Source organism: Macaca fascicularis, chromosome 1, assembly GCF_037993035.2.
Source record: "Macaca fascicularis isolate 582-1 chromosome 1, T2T-MFA8v1.1".
NCBI lineage: Eukaryota > Metazoa > Chordata > Mammalia > Primates > Cercopithecidae > Macaca > Macaca fascicularis.
This window is the reverse complement of record NC_088375.1, coordinates 228,182,333-228,199,241: the sequence shown is the minus strand read 5'-3', so window position 1 is coordinate 228,199,241 and position 16,909 is coordinate 228,182,333. Positions and strand designations below refer to the sequence as shown.

General features: G+C 44.2%; 1 protein-coding gene across 1 annotated transcript in view; it reads right to left on the bottom strand.

Moving 5' to 3' along the window:
* DNAJC11 (DnaJ heat shock protein family (Hsp40) member C11) overlaps nucleotides 1–16,909 on the bottom strand; it is a 72,740-nt gene that overhangs the window by 40,567 nt on the left and 15,264 nt on the right. Inside the window, exons 2-3 of the mRNA XM_005544905.4 lie at nucleotides 10,873–11,002; nucleotides 8,060–8,133 (exon numbers count right to left, since the gene is read on the bottom strand). Coding sequence (XP_005544962.1) covers nucleotides 8,060–8,133; nucleotides 10,873–11,002 — 204 coding nt within the window. The remainder of the gene's footprint in view (nucleotides 1–8,059; nucleotides 8,134–10,872; nucleotides 11,003–16,909) is intronic.

Genomic DNA, 16,909 nt, shown 5'->3' with positions numbered 1-16,909 from the left:
AGCCAGTTTCTCTGGACCCAGCAGATGGTGACTTAAGTGATCCATCACCAAGGACAAGGAGGCCTAAGTGTGAGGCTGTCTGAATGGAGACAGTTCCTCTACATAGCCCAGAGGATGCAGGATGTTCCAATATGGATAAAGAGATTTTATTTTATTTATTTCTTTGAGACGGAGTCTCGCTCTATTTATTTATTTATTTATTTATTTAAGACAGAGTCTCGATCTGTCACCCAGACTGGAGTGTAGTGGTGCGATCTCGGCTCACTGCGCCTCCCGGGTGCCTGACATTCTCCTGCCTCAGCCTCCCAAGTAGCTGGGACTACAGGCGCCCACCACCACGCCTGGCTAATTTTTTGTATTTTTTTTTTAAGTAGAGACGGGGTTTCACTGTATTAGCCAGGATGGCCTCGATCTCCTGACCTCATGATCCACCCACCTTGGCCTCCCAAAGTGCTAGAATTACAGGTGTGAACCACCGTGCCTGGCCTTTTTTTTTTTTTTTTTTTTTTTTTGAGACGGAGTCTCGCTCTGTCACCCAGGCTGGTGCGCAGTGGCGCAACCTCGGCTCATTGCAAGCTCCGACTCCCGGGTTCACGCCATTCTCCTGCCTCAGCCTCCTGAGTAGCTAGGACTACAGGCGTCCGCCAAAACACCCGGCTAATTTTTTTGTATTTTTAGTAGAGCCGGGGTTTCACGGTATAAGCCAGGATGGTTTCCTGACTTCGTGGTCTGCCTGTCTCGGTCTCCCAAAGTGCTGGGATTACAGGCATGAGCCACCGTGCCTGGCAAGATTTTATTTTATTTTAATATTTTATTTTTTTGAGACAGTCTTGCTTTGTCACCCAGGCTGGAGTGCAGTGGTGCGATCTCAGCTTACTGCAATTTCCGCTTCCTGGGTTCAAGCAATTCTCCTGCCTCAGCCTCCTGAGTAGCTGGGACAACAGGCTTGTGCCACCATACCCAGCTAATTTTTTCATCTTTAGTAGAGATGACGTTTCACCATGCTGGCCAGGCTGGTCTTGAACTCCTGACCTCAAGTGATCCACTCGCCTCGACTTCCCAAAGTGCTGGGATTACAGGCATGAGCCACCGCGCCCGGCCTGAATAGAAATTTTATAATTGAGTGTTCTATTCAACAGGATATTAGTTTTTAAAAATGCAAATTTAGCGAAAGTTTGATTCGCCATAACTTTAATCAGTGACATAAGCAGACCCATGAATATGCCCATATACTACTATTTTTTTCGGAAACGGATTTGTAAGCTGCTGATAATTAAAATCCTGGACTCAAACCCTGTAGGAAAAAAAAAACCTGGAAAGTGTGAGGCCTCACAGAGGCTGCAGCAGGAAAAGACTCATTTTCAGGAATTTTAGCTGTTTAATCTTTGAAGACTGAACAGCTGAAAATTACTTTCTCTCTGTTACATTCTGTGAGGAATTACAAAGGCAAATAATCCAAAGGGGGTAGATCATTCCATTTTGAGTCATATTTTACACAAGTTTTGCAAATAGTTGGTGCATAATCTGAGCTAACAGCAAAGTCAAAATGGCCAGCCTTCCTGGAGCGGTGAGGACACTTAGCAGGGCAGGGCACTTCATTCTCAGCTCCCACAGGCCTCTGCCAGCCTTGACTATTTATACCTTCCTTTAACCAGAATACATGATGCCGGAAAGGGGAACAGGACTAAGCCAGCTGTGAGCTGCTCTCCTCATCAGCAACCCTTACAGACAGAGGCATCTGGGAACACAGCATCTGAAGCTGCATGACGGTTGATAAATACCAGACATTTTCAGTGTTTCTCATGGACAGAGTGTATCACATGCAGCTTGTGAATCCATACAACTGCTGTTCACCGAACCATTCACCTACTAGGTCTATCCCTATGCTAGTCAGAAAACTGAGTGGCCAGGTGCAGTGGCTCACCTGAGGTCACGTGTTTGAGACCAGCCTGGCCAACATGGCAAAATCCTGTCTCCACGAAAAATGCAAAATTTAGCCGGGCATGGTGGCAGGTGCCTATAGTCCCAGCTACTTGGGAGGCTGAGGCAGGAGAATCGCTTGAACCCAGGAGGCGGAGGTTGCAGTGAACGGAGATTGCACCACTTCACTCCAGCCTGGGCAAAAGAGCGAAACTCCATCTCAAAAAAAAAAAAAAGAAAAGAAAACCGACTGAGCCCAGGAATTCTAGACCAACCTGGACAACATAGTGAGACCCCATCTCTACAACAAAAAAACAACCACCTTTATTGATGAAACGAATGAGGAGATCTCCAAAAGCTGGGTGGCATCATGGAAGGAGGACAGACAGGACCTTAAACCTCCTGGGAAACCTCAGGCAAGTCCTTCTCTAAGCTTCAGTTTCCCTGCTATAAAGTGAGGAGGGTTAAGCGACATCATTTGAAAAGTGTCATCTGGTTCTATCTAGTAAACTTTTTATTCTGGGATATTTTTAGAAAATTATTTAGAAACACTATAACAACAGTACAGAAAGTTCTAGTATAGCCTGCACCCAGGTTCCCCCAATGTTAGCACCTTATATAACCACGGAAGATCTGTCAAATCTCAAAAACCAACATTAGTACATTTCTACTAATTAAACCTAGGGTTCAGATTTCACTAGATTTTCTACGAACATCCTTTTTCTGTTCCAGGATCCAATCCAAGATTCCACGTTGCATTTAGACATGAGGTGGATGTCCTTAGTCGTCTTCTGCTCTGTGACAGTTCTAAACCTTTGCTAGTTTTTCAAGATCTTGACCATATTATTGCTTTTAATACAGGCTGCCTTTCTCATATACTATAAAACCGATGTCAGAGACAGGGAAGTAAAATATAAATAATGTAAAGAACTGCGGACAAAAACCAAACTGCAGATGATCAGGGCCAAAGGATGCAACTCGGATGTAATACAACATCTGAAAATGACATCTGCAGGAGATGAGTTACGTGGTTTCCATGGCAGTTGCCAGCCATTACCAGAATCAACACTGTCAAAGCATTCACAGTTCAAGGTTAGATTTTTGCCATTCTGAAAACATGGCTAATTTTGTTTTCAATGTGGGTATCTGCACAAACATCACTAACCAATCTCGGTAAGTAAATAGTATGGCTGGTTTTTTAAGCTGGGAATGGTTACATCTCATTCCTTGGGAATCCTCCCAAAGAGTAACAGTCTCTAGAAGCCTTAAAAAAAAAAAAAAAAAAAAAAAAAAGGGGGGGGGTACTGGGCACGGTGGCTCACATTTGTAATCCCAGCACTTTGGAAGGCCAAGGCAGGAGGACCACCTGAAGTCAGGAGTTTGAGACCAGTCTGGCCAACATGGTGAAACCCCATCTCTACCAAAAATACAAAAATTAGGCTGGGCGCGGTGGCTCACGCCTGTAATCCTAGCACTTTGAGAGGCCAAGGCGGGTGGATCACGAGGTCAGGAGATCGAAACCATCCTGGCTAACATGGTGAAACCACGTCCCTACTAAAATTACAAAAAATTAGCCGGGTGTGGTGGCGGGCGCCTGTAGTCCCAGCTGCTTGGGAGGCTGACGCAGGAGAACGGCGTGAACCAGGGAGGCGGAGGTTGCAGTAAGCTGAGATCGCGCCACTGCACTCCAGCCTGGTCGACAGAGCAAGACTCCATCTCAGAAAAAACCAAACCAAAAAAAACAAAAACAAAAACAAAAACAAAAAATTAGCTGGGCATAGTGGTGCGCACCTGTAATTCCAGCTACTCGGGAGGCTGAGGCAGGAGAGGCACTTGAACCCTGGAGGCAGAGGTTGCAGTGAGCCAAGATCATGCCACTACACTCAGCCTGGGCAACACAGTGAGACTCCGTCTCAAAAAATAATAATAATAAAAAAAAGTAGCAGGGCGTGGTGATGCATGCCTGTAGTCTCAGCTACCTGGGAGACTGAGGTGGGAGGATGGCCTGAGCTGGGAGGTCGACACTGCAGTAAGCCACGCTCACGCCACTACACTCTAGCCTGGGTGACAGAGTGAGACTCTGTCTCAAAAAAAAAAAAAAGACTGAAAATTTACCTAATGACTAACAACTGGGCTAGTATTCTGCACATTCTAAAGAAGCTCCAATGGGCTGGGGAGTGATTTCTAGTTGGTGGAGTGCTTTGAGATCTTTGGATTAAAGGCGTCTCAGACACTCACGATACCAACAATCAATGCCCTTCACTGTTCACTGACTACCCATATGGTAGCCTAATAAATATGTGGTAAATGGATACCCTTCAGCAACTGAAGAGTTTAATAGTCTAAAAATATCAGCAACAGCATGAAGGGAATACAGCTTCCTCCCTGGAGTGAAAGCTATTACTGCAGTGAGAGAATCGTCATATGGAACAATCCATCCAGCTGTAGGAATTCCTTGAAGGAATGTTGATGCCAGCTTCATAAAATTTGCTTGAGTTCAATGAGACTTTCTGTGTAATATGAATAATGGGTCCAATTTTCCTATTGTATGTTAAACACTAATACATCTCTGAGTAAATATCTGGGGAGGTATCTTCATTTAGTTTTCTTTGAAGGCATTTTTATCTTGCAGCAAAAGCTTAGTATCAATATGAAAAAAAAGCCAATTCTGATCCATGAGAACCTGACTTGCTTAGTTTACTAAAAAAATGCGAAAATAATGTTTAACCACTTGCCACCCACAACTGTGCACATATTTTTTTTTTATTTCATTTTTTATTTTTTGAGACACAGTCTCACTGCCACTCAGGCTGGAGTGCAGTGGTGTGATCATGGCTCACTGCAACCCCGACCTCCTTAGGCTCAAGTGATCCTCCCACCTCAGCCTCCCAAGAAGCAGGATTACAGGCACACGCCACCATGCCTGGTAAATTTTTTTATTTTTTATTGCTTGTAGAGATGCGATCTCACTGTGTTACTCCAGCTGGTCTCGAACTCCTGAGCTCAAGTGATCCTCCTGTGTCAGTCTTTGAAAGTGCTGGAATTACAGGTGTGAGCCACTGCACCCAGCCCTACATATTTGTATAACACCATTTGTGTGTGGATTTGCTTTGTTTCTAATGGGAAGATAATCTGGTTTGATAAGAGGAAACCACACAATATTTTACCAGCAGACTCCACGGCTCCACTGATTGGGATAATGCTGCTGGGGACTAAAAACCTAGTCTTTGAAGAGGGAATATGTAATGGAGTCCTACAGCTTTTCAGTGACTCCAACTGCTGACTTGAAAAACTATAGGCCGGGAGTGGTGGCTCACGTTTGTAATCCCAGCACTTTGGGAGGCCGAGGTGGGCAGATCATGAGGTCAGGAGTTCGAGACCAGCCTGGCCAACACAGTGAAACCCTGACTCTACTAAAAAAAATACAAAAATTAGCTGGGTGTGGTGGTGGGCACCTGTAATCCCAGCTACTCAGGAGGCTGAGGCAGGAGAATCACTTGAACCCAGGAGGCCGAGGTTGCAGTGAGCCGAGGTTGTGCCACTGCACTCCAGCCTGGGCAACAGCACTAGACTCCGTCTCAAAAAAAGAAAAAAAGAAAAAAAAGAAAAATTGTAGCCAACCCCACATCTTAAAAATACAAAGAAGCTTTAAGGAGTGTATAAAGAGTGAGGGGGAAATTGAATAAATACAACAGAAATCTATTTTCCTTTTTGGATGAGAAAATGCTAAGTTGTTTGGCTTAATACCTAGCTGCAATGAACCAAGGCGACAGGAAGCACTGCTATTCCCTTCAAGCCAGAGGCCAAGTACCAACCGCCCACTGGAGCCAGGAGGACATGCAGATGAGAAGAGCCAGACGTAACACAAGGGGGAGTGGTGGGGACTGGCACAAATTGGACAGTCCAGTCCCATCTGAAGGGCAAGGGCTCCTCAGATTCAGTGTTACCAGATGTTTCAAGAAAAGACAGAAGACTGAATTATGATGCAGAACCTCCCAGGGTTGAAATGTTAGCAACCAGAATTCACTGTGTGAGGCAATCAAAAAATGGCAACAGGCTGGGCATGGTGGCTCACACCTGTAATCCCAGCGCTTTGGGAGGCTGAGGTGGGAGGGTAGCTTGAGGGTAGGAATTTGAGACCAGCCTGGGCAACATAGCAAGACCCCATCTCTACAAAAAATAAAAAAATTAGCTAGGCATGGTGGTGTGTGCCTGTAGTTGCAGCTACTTGGAAGGCTGAGGTGGGAGACTCACTTGAGCCCAGGAGGTCAAGGCTGCAGTGAGCCGTGATGGCACCAATGCACTGCAGCCTGGGCAACACAGCACACGCGCACTGTCTCTCGTGTGCACGCTCTCTCTCTCTCTCTCTTGCGCTCTCTCTCTCTCTCACCCCCCATCCCCCCCACCAAAAAAGGCTATTAGTGGAATATGGCCCACAAGCCACCAATATGAAGCATTAGTGGAAAGGTGGGAAAGGAAATGGGATCCTCTTTTGCTTCTCTTCTACTCCTCATCTGAAGGCCTTTATAAGGCCTTTATAAGGCTTTGATGCTAGAACTGGAAGAGACAGGCACACATGCTTGAGATTAAACATCGAATGAACTTTGGCCGGGCATGGTGGCTCACGCCTGTAATCCCAGCACTTTGAGAGGCCGAGGCGGGCGGGTCATCTGAGGTCAGGAGTTTGAGACCAGCCTGACCAACATGGAGAAACCCTGTCTCTACTAAAAATACAAAATTAGCCAGGCGTGGTGGCGCATGCCTGTAATCCCAGCTACTCAGGAAGGCTGAGGCAGGAGAATTGCTTGAACCTAGGAGGCGGAGGTAGTGGTAAGCCGGGATCGTGCCACTGCACTCCAGTCTGGGCAACAAGAGCAAAACTCGGTCTCAAAAACAAACAAACAAACAAAACAAAACCAAACAAAACATCGAAGGAACTTCAAGGGAAATCTTACATGATGGTGAAAATATAACTCAATGCAGGTCAACTCCATGTTATTAACAGACTAGCAAATTTCTTGGGCATCAGAACCAAGTTTCTTTTTTTCCTTTTTTGAGACAAGGTCTCGCTCTGTTGCCCATGTTGGAGTGCAGTGGCGTGATCATAGCTCACTGCAGCCTCAACCTCCTGTGCTCAAGTGATCCTCCCATCTCAGCCTCCTGAGTAGCTGCGAATACAGGTGTGCACCACCAAGCCCGCTTAATTTAAAAAAAAATGTTTTGTAGAGACAAGGTCTTGCTATGTTTTTTCTCAGGCTGGTCTCAAACTCTTGGCCTCATGTGATCCTCCCAGCCTGGCTCCCCAAAGTGTTAGGATTACAGGTGTGAGCCACTTTGCCTGGGTCAGAACCAAGTTTCTTTAATGATACCTATATATTCCTGCAGCAACTTAAGAGTTTCACAACGAATCTTCATATTCATTTTTCAGATAGTAACATGTTAGCACTAGCAACCCAATTACTTGCCCAAGGCTCTACTGCTAGTCAGTGGCAGTGTGAAAGTAAACAAATTATCTGAATTTTAGTGACTGTTCTCCCACAGCATGGCTGCCCAGGGCGACACATTTGCTATATATTTTGTTTCACTCATCACATTTGACAAAGCTTGAATATTATAATACATGAGAATTGAAAGGGTCATTACAGGCAATGCAACCCCAGCAGCTCTGCCTCCATTTTGCTCACATGCATAACATACTCCCATCTGAAATATTTCCTCACCGCAGTTACTCAGAACTGAGGTGGAGAGAGAGGCACAGAACTGTGCAGGGTTGAAGGGAGTGTATGTGGAGTCAGAGCTGCACCCTTGAAGAAATCGTCTCCCATCAACCGCCAGCTCCACTTGCTCCCGCCCCACACCTGGGTTAAAAATTACTGGTCCAGTCCATCCCTCTTCCGTTTTACTTGACAGGTTAGGAAACGAAGGACAAGTCAGATGAGTGGCTGGCCCAAGGTCAGAGTTACAAAGTGGCAAAGCCAAGTCCAGAACTCAACCTCTAAAACTAAAATACAGGGCAAGGAAGGGGGCTCTGATGTCTTCAAATATTCCCAAAGGCATTATTACGGATTGCAGGGTTTTGGGGAGATGTTTTGTAGCTGTTTAATGACTTTTCTGGGACACCAGACGCAGTTTCTCTTACCTCCCATCCTTCCATTTCCAGTCCTCTCTTCCCATATATATCATAGATGGCCCTGGTTTGGGGGTCACTAAGCACTGCAAATTAAAAATTAAACATGTTTATAAAATATAAAATTCACCTTCAGTCCTTTCTGAGAACACTGATGTCATTAGGTAAGCCCATCTCCTGTTCTCCCTGTCTGATCACAATCTTCCTAGAGACCCCTTTCATTTTCTACGCATCTTTCCTCCTAACTGCTTTTTTGATTCAACCTAGGATTTGTTTATTGACTTACTGACTGACACGGTCCTTCTCTGTTGTCCTGGCTGAAGTGCAGTGGTAAGATCATAGCTCACTGAAGCCTTGAATTCCTGGGCTTAACTAATCCTCCTGCTCCAGCTTCCCAAGCAGCTGGGATTACAGGTGTGTGCACACATGCCCAGTTAATTTATTTTTTGTAGAGATGGGGTCTCACTATGTTGCCTAGGCTGATCTTGAATTCCTGGCCTCAAATGATTCTCTTGCCTTGGCCTTGCATAGTGTTGGGATTACAGGGGTGAGCCACTGCACCCGGCTAATGTAGGATATGTTTAAAGGTGGCTACAAATGAGAAAAGTCAGATTTTCCCAGTGTCCAAGTTACTCTTGATTGGAAGGTACAGGTACAAGGTGTACAAGGTGTACCATGCAAGAAGTGACACCAGCTCCTGCATTGCGAAAGGACCTGAAAGTTGTTTTAAAAATAATTTGGTGGCTGGGTGCGGTGGCTCAAGCCTGTAATCCCAGCACTTTGGGAGGCCGAGACGGGCGGATCATGAGGTCAGGAGATCGAGGCCATCCTGGCTAACACGGTGAAACCCCGTCTCTACTAAAATATACAAAAAACTAGCCGGGCGAGGTGGCGGGCGCCTGTAGTCCCAGCTACTCGGGAGGCTGAGGCAGGAGAATGGCGTAAACCCGGGAGGCGGAGCTTGCGGTGAGCTGAGATCCGGCCACTGTACTCCAGCCTGGGCGACAGAGCGAGACTCCGTCTCAAAAAAAAAAAAATAATAATAATAATAATAATTTGGTAAATTTCTGCCATGGTGTATAAAAGTACACTGACTTGAAAGAGTGGGTTTCCAGTTTCTAAAGAAGCTTGCTATAAAAGTAGAAACAGGTTTGGATACTAGAAAAAGCTGATTTGTTACTTACTCTATAGAGTTCTATTAACTCCAAAGACAGGCTACATTTCTTTTGTGCACCTCTCCTCTTTATTTGTAAATAATTTTAAAAGACAAAAACACCTCTTACCATTTTGTTGGCCACATCACCCAAAGTACATCAGAAAAGAATTTCTCGGTTAAGGGTGAGAGCTGTTCAAATGATATTCCAGCTGAACTCGAATGTCAGCAGGGCCAGTGGTCATTCTCTTCCCCCTCTACTTCACCAATTTCCGCCAAGACCTTTGGGTCTCTTCTCCCTTGAGAGTTCCCACATATTTGTAGGCCTGATTTAAAAACTATAGAAATGATCCTATGCATAATCAAATCTAATGGGAAAGGAAGAAATGCTGGCCCCTGGAAAACACGGGAGCCAAACTTGTGTTCCTCTCCAGCATGTAATAAGGAATTATTCATTCACGATTTCACCTGAGTCTCCCTTTAGGCTAAACAGGAGGCCAGGTCTGCTGCTGTGGCATTTTCACTAGCACTGGTAGGGTCTTTCTGTTAACTCTTCCCCAGGTCTCCAACACAATACAAGCAAACTATGTGGCTCATTTAGACAACAGTAAAATTAATGCACCCATTTAGATAACAGAATACAATAAAAAGAACAGGCTACTCGTCACAATTGCCATGCAAGTGATTTGAATAGAGTTAAATTTGGTAATGACACCACACTGATTACACATTTATCACACACTGCAGCCTGATTTTCACTGGCCATTAAAATCTAACTTTTTGGAAAAACTCTAACGTGAAATACACTACAAGCTTAACATTATGTATACAGTGAGATGACTTTATGATTTTATAAAGAAACACAGTATCTAATTTCTGGTCTAAGGAGCCAATCACCAAATGGTTCTGGAACAAATAACTTACTGTACTTGATGCATATAACAGTGATTTAACATTTTTTTAAATTTAAATTTTAAAAATGGTGGTAAAATATACATATAAAATTTACTGCTTTAACCATTTTAAAGTATACAATCAATAGCATTAAGTACATTTACAATGTTGTATAACCATCATCACTCTCTTATTTCCAGAACTTTTTGCCATCCCAAACAGAAGTTCTGTATCCAGTAGTGACTTTAATATTTTATAAACGAATATATCACAGAATCTTCTTTCTGACATACGTAAGACGTAAGTATAAAAATGTGAATCGCTTGATTCTATTTCCTATAACATCGTTTTCGTTCCTTTATTAGAACTGATAACTGAATGCTTCAGAACCAATAAAATCACTTTTGGATGAAAAAATGTCCTTGTATCTTCTAACAAAAAAGAGAACAAAGAAATCTTCCCTGTGACGATCAGCCTTTACCTATAAGAGTTCCCTTTAGAAGAAACCTGGTAAACGATTTAAAACTTGAGTATTCCCTTGCAATCGAGACTGTCTATTACTGCACCCGGCCTCTCATTTTCTACTTACTGGACACGTATTGATCTCCAAAGCAAAATACTACTCTTTCAAAGGACCCTGTCAGTAAAAAGTAGCAAACTAACCACCTCTTCTATTTACCTCTAAGGACTCTCTTTTTCTATCCTCTATAAATCACATCTCCTAAAAATCGAATAACCGCTACCAGGATGTTTCTACAAAGTCCAGCCCTCCACTGACCTTCATAAGCCTGGTGAACAAGGTTAAACAGTCGCTCCGCCTGTGACTTGAGCTCTGGGTCTCTGTGCTTGTCTGGATGGTAGAGCATACACAGCCTCCGGTAGGCAGCTTTCAGCTCTTCAGAAGAGGCCTAAAGAAAGAAAAATTCAATTAGAGAACAATCAATGCTACTTAAACATTATCATTATCAGAATCAGCCTTGAAATGGGAACCCATCAGCCACGTCCCAATGTGTTTGCTCTCGACATGCAGGATGTAATGAAGTTAGGTTTATTACCTCAACAAAGCTTCTTTTTGTCAGTTAATAAAGCGATCAATTACATACATCAATAGTGACTGGGTTTTGCTGGGAAGTGCTGCTATCTGATGAATGAACATTTGTGTCTCTGGAATGGCTCATTGTGCTCTGAGCTGAAACCAAAATGTCAGAGACCTGCTAACTTTTTAACTTATTTGAAGTAAATCATGCCAAGGCACTCTCAACAGAACAGGTTCAGGCAAAGAAAAGCTATATACCATTAGACAGAAATGACATCAATTTAATGACATAACGAACATGAATCCTTGAAATTCAAAGACAAACTTGTAGGGCCCACATGCACTCGAATGCAACCTCTAATTCCAGAAGGCAGCACATTCAGAGGCAGAAATGCTTCCCTAACCTGTAGTAACCAACCCTCCCCAAAACCGCCAGACCTCCCTAAAAACCAAAAGGCATCAACTCTCCAATCCTCCTACGCAGCACGGACATCTGAAGGGGCGGCACAAGGCAGACGGGCTCTGGTGTGCTTTAACCACAGTGGGGGGCGGGTGCCAACAGGCAAACCTGCATTCACTGTGGCCGGCCTCACAGCCACCAAGAGGGTCTCTAGATGGGACCCCTCCGAGGCCCTGGGACACTGAGCGGGCTGTGTGGCTGGCCCCTCAGGTCTGCTTTTGGGAAGTGTTATGTTTGATTCTAGAGGCTATTTTGGCCTGTGAGGGGTGGTACTGGATGGGCAGCTCTACCCTTTGGTATATCAGTTAAAGAACACTTGATGTGGGGACATATCCCCACCATTTTGACAACTGAAGCACATTTCTGGGTCACTGACAATATGCTAGAGAGGCTCCCAAAATCTGCCAACTGAACAGAAGAACAGGTCCAGGTCCCAGGAGGGGATGTGAGGACTGACAGTGCTCCGGGATGAGGGCCTGGAACACAAATCCTCAAAGAAAGAGGTCACAGAGACATAGTCCTGGGACCATAATTACCAAAAAAAAAAAAAAAAAAAAAAAGATGACTCTGTATTCTGTTACTTCCACAATTTTTCAGTATCTTTCAGTCCCAGGACTAATGAACTTCTTCACCAGAAAAAAAAAGTGCAATTTTACTGTATTTTAGTATTAATTTTTGGCCCGGAATCGAAATATTTTCTACAGGATTAAGTTATTCAGATGCTAGAAAGCCAGGGCATTTGTGCGAGTTTACCAGGGGTTCTAAACAAGGAATTCTGAAGGACTCCAAGAGAAAGACAGTAAATGTGATTGGAAAGACATGTGGAGGACATCGGCCCATCCCATGTGCCTGAGGGGGCAGCAGTGCTGGGGCCCGGGTTCTGCTCCTCAGCCCTAGACCAGGCTCAGGCCGGCTTTGTCTGAGGAGTAGGTGATGGCGTGGGTGACCTCCAGGAACCTTCTGGCTCTGACTTTACTGGATTCTGCTATCCAGAAAAAAAAACAAGGCCAGACGCAGTGGTTCACACGTGTAGACCTAGCACTTCGGGAGGCGAAGGTGGGCAGATTGCTTGAGCCCACAAGTTCAAGACTAGACTGGGCAACATGGCGAAACCCCACATCTACCAAAAATACAAACATTAGCTGGGCATGGAGGTGCTTGCCTGTGGTCCTACCTGGAAGGCTGAGGTAGGAGGATCACCTGAGCCTGTGGAGGCTGAGGTTGCAGTGAGCTATGATTGCATCGCTGCACTCCAGCCTGGGTGACAGAGGGGGGAAAAAACTAGCTAGACCCGAGCCATTCAGCTTGCCCTTTACAGCAGGCCACAGAGAGCGTCCCGCTGGTTTGGAGAGAGGCAACTCTGCCGCGTGCCATTTTAAATCGGGAGCTCCTTGAGGGTTCCGTGAAGTGCTCTGTCAGAATAGGGTCAAGGATCTTGCTGAATGAGCAGCTCCTGGCCTCTGAGAATTGGTGAGACCCCACCCCACGGCAAATCTCTTTCTCCCATCTTCCCTTTGGTGCACTACCAAACAGGGGCTGCCTGTCTTCCAGCCACGCCCGTGTGGTTCGCTCTAGGGCAACACAACCTTCCATTCTGCTGGCTGAGAATGCAGGTGTGGCAGTCAAACGGCCCATGTCTGGATGCAGGATCTGTCACTTCCAAGCTTTGTGACCATGACAAGTGAGATTTCTGGCCTTTAGTCTTCTCCTCCATAAAAGATGACAACCCTTGCAGGGACGGTGTGAGAATGAAACCAGACAGTGACTATGAAGTTCTTCACACAGTGCCCAACACACAGCAAAAACTGAGGAATTTTAGCTCCTTTAAGCTCCTGTCCGTTTCCGCATCTGCAGACTGTGGACAATAGCGCCTCTTTCTGAGGCTTTGTGAGGCATAACTGAGACAATACAAGCACGAGTGCCTAACAATGTCCAGCTCATACTAGGACCATAACCACTTTTATTATTACCATCATCACAATTCAGCTGTGGTATCTTTTTGGCAACAGGAGAACTGAAACTGGAACAATTCGGAGGGCACCGCCCTGGTGCATGGATAACGGAAACAGTCATTCAGGAAGGAGTCCTGCTTGTGAAAATTCATTGTGCCGTATACTCAGGAGATGACCACTTTTCTGTACGTATATTCTATTTCTATAAAAATACAAGGCCCTCTAGAAGAGGTGGGCCTCCGTATTTCCATCTCTGCATTTTCTCCTTCTTCTTCTTCTTGCTCTAGTGTTTTGTTTTCCTCCCGACTTTAAATGCATTTCTTGCTACACTTATCAATACACCACCTGCACCAACCCTGGTGTTTCAAACATAAATCATGGGAAAATAATCTTTTCCAGGTAGGTTTACTTATGTGATGATGTAAAAGGGGCTTGTTTTTTTTTCCCACACGGCCATTACAAATTATTTTCTTTTTTTTTTTTTTTGAGATGGAGTTTCACTCTGCCACCCAGGCTAGAGTGCCATGGTGTGATCTCGGCTCACTGCAGTCTCCGCCTCCTGGCTTCAAGTAATTCTCCTGCCTCAGCCTCCCAAGTAGCTGGAACTACAGGCGCCCATCACCATGCCCAGTTAATTGTTTGTATTTTTAATAGAGACGGGATTTCATTGTGTTGGCCAGGCTGGTGTTGAACTCCTGACCTCAGGTGATCCGCCCACCTCGGCCTCCCAAAGTGCTGGGATTACAGGCGTGAGTCACTGCGCCCAGTCACAAATTTTTTTCTTTCTGCAAATTTTAATTGTCCTTTCCTGTATCTCATAAAAGTTACAAGTACTGTATTAGACAGATTTGACTGACTCCCAGTTAGACTGCTATTTCCTGGTTATTAAAATTAAACTAGATGACAAGAGAGCAGAATATCTACTCTGCAGGACATTCTTTAATCTTATTAATAAATGGCTTAATATGCTATTGATTAAGTAATGGAAATAAGATGCTTCATTTTTAATAAATATCACACTCAATAAAAGGTTAGATTGGTCCTTTCATCATAACTGAATAGCTAAGGTCACTGGTTCGATATTTCATAAATGAGAACCTCTTTCACTACCACAGAAATACTGTTATCATTTCAAAACGCAATGAGATATCATTAAGAATGATACCTAAAGATACATTCTTATCCTAAAATTCTCTAATAAAATTAAGAAATGTATCATACTTTAAGTCTATAAACTTTCGTCATCCCAATCACCTGGTTATATTTTCTGGATAGACTATATGTTAGGCCCCAAATTAAGTCTCAATAGACTTTAAAGACTGACACCATACAAAATATCTTCTCCTACCACAAGAAGATGAAGTCAGAAATCAGTAACGGGGCTGGGTGCAATGGCTCACACCAGTACAGTAATCCCAGCACTTTGGTATGCCAAGGTGGGAGGATCACTTGAGGCCAGGAGTTCAAGACCAGCTTGGGCAACATAGCAAGATCCTGTCTCCACAAAAAAAATTTAAAAAATTATCCAGGTGTGGCCCAGGTGTGGTGGCTCACACCTGTAATCCCAGCATTTTGGGAGGCCGAGGCGAGTGGATCACAAGGTCAGGAGATCAAAGCCAGCCTGACCAACACGGTAAAACCCCGTCTCTACTAAAAATACCAAAATTCACTGGGTGTGGTGGTGAGTGCCTGTAATCCCAGCTACTTGGGAGGCTGAGGCCAGAGAATCGCTTGAACCTGGGAGGCAGAGGTTGCAGTGAGCCAAGATTGCGCCACTGCACTCTAGCCTGGGCGACAGAGCGAGACTCCATCTAAAAAAAAAAAAATTTATCCAGGTGTACTTCCAGCTCCTCAGGAGGCTAAGGCAAAATAAGCTAAAACATGTCTGGATAGTATGTCTGTACCACGACTGCATTTGGTTAGGATAGGCTAGATCAGTGGTTCTCAAAAAGTGTGGTCTGGGGCACCCCAGGAATCTCTGAGACCCTGCAGGGATCCACAAAGTCAAAACTATTTTTCTAATAACACAAAGCTGTTATTTGCCTTTTTCACTCTCATCCTTTCTTGAGTGTACAGTGGAATCCTGAGGTTACAGGACGTGTGATGATATTGGGAACAAACGTGAGCCTAAAAGAGGCAGTCCTTCAAGATGGATCCTGAGATATCTAAATTTAAAATAGAGTCAGGTGGCCTTTTGCTGACTATGGGTCGCACAGAGTTTTCCAAAATCCACATCTTTTTATCTTTGGAGCTCACCCACCTCAATCAATCAGAGCTCATCCGCCCAGCCAATCAGGGCTCACCTGTATCAATCGTTCAGCACTAAGCAAGTTTCAATCCTTCATTTACATAAATGGACCTGATTGGGAACCCAGGCAGGAACTTTGGCTATAAAACCTGAGTTTTCCTTTCGTTCTCTGGAACACACCTTTGTTTTATACTGGAGGCTGGGTTTCCCTGGTTTGCAAAGTATTCACTGGAGTAAAATCTCTTTTTTCCAAATTCCCTTTCAGAGAACTTTTAGTTATAACATCATTGTTCTGACGTTTAATGGAAAGTGTGTACATGTCTTATGTTTTCTAGAAATTTCTAAGGTTTGTATAAATACAAAAGTTTAATTAAATACACGGTATAAATACAAGAGTTTTTGAGATTAACTCAATTAGTTCTCAGTTCCTTGACTGTGCCCACTATCGTTGGTTGTACCTGCTGTGATGTCTGTGTATCTGTAACCTCATTATTGTCCAATATGGTCATTTCAAATCCTTAAAACGCTTTCCTTGTGCTTCTATTGAAATACATTTGTATTTGTGTCTTGTTTTACAACAATATTTTAGCAATTACTCAGTTTTAATTTCTAACTAAGTATCAATAGCTATAATTCACATAAACAAAAGCTCTTTGGGATCCTCAATAATTTAAGAATGTAAAGGAATCCTAACACCAAAAAGCTTGGCAACTGCTGGGCTAGATGATACTGCAGTAACAAACAATCCAAAAATTTCAATGGTTTATTTCTCTTTCACTTTACATGTCCATCTGAGGTCAGCTAGTACGGTTTGGCAATGTCTTCAGGTCCCAGGTTGACAGGTCCCAGGACGACACAGCAGTCATCTGTGCCAATCACCAAGGCAGAGGGGAGAGCAGGCTCCCTGGCTCACACTGGCATTTAAATGCTTGGGTCTAGAAGTGACACACCTCACTTCCACTGACATCACTGCCTAGAACTAGTCCCACGGTCTTGCTCAACCACAAGGACAGTAGCAAGTGCAGTCCTCCCATGTGCTGGGCAAGCAAAACCACGTTGGGTGAACCGTACTTATACCTACCATGATGATGATATTGAATTGGATATTGGATACTTCGA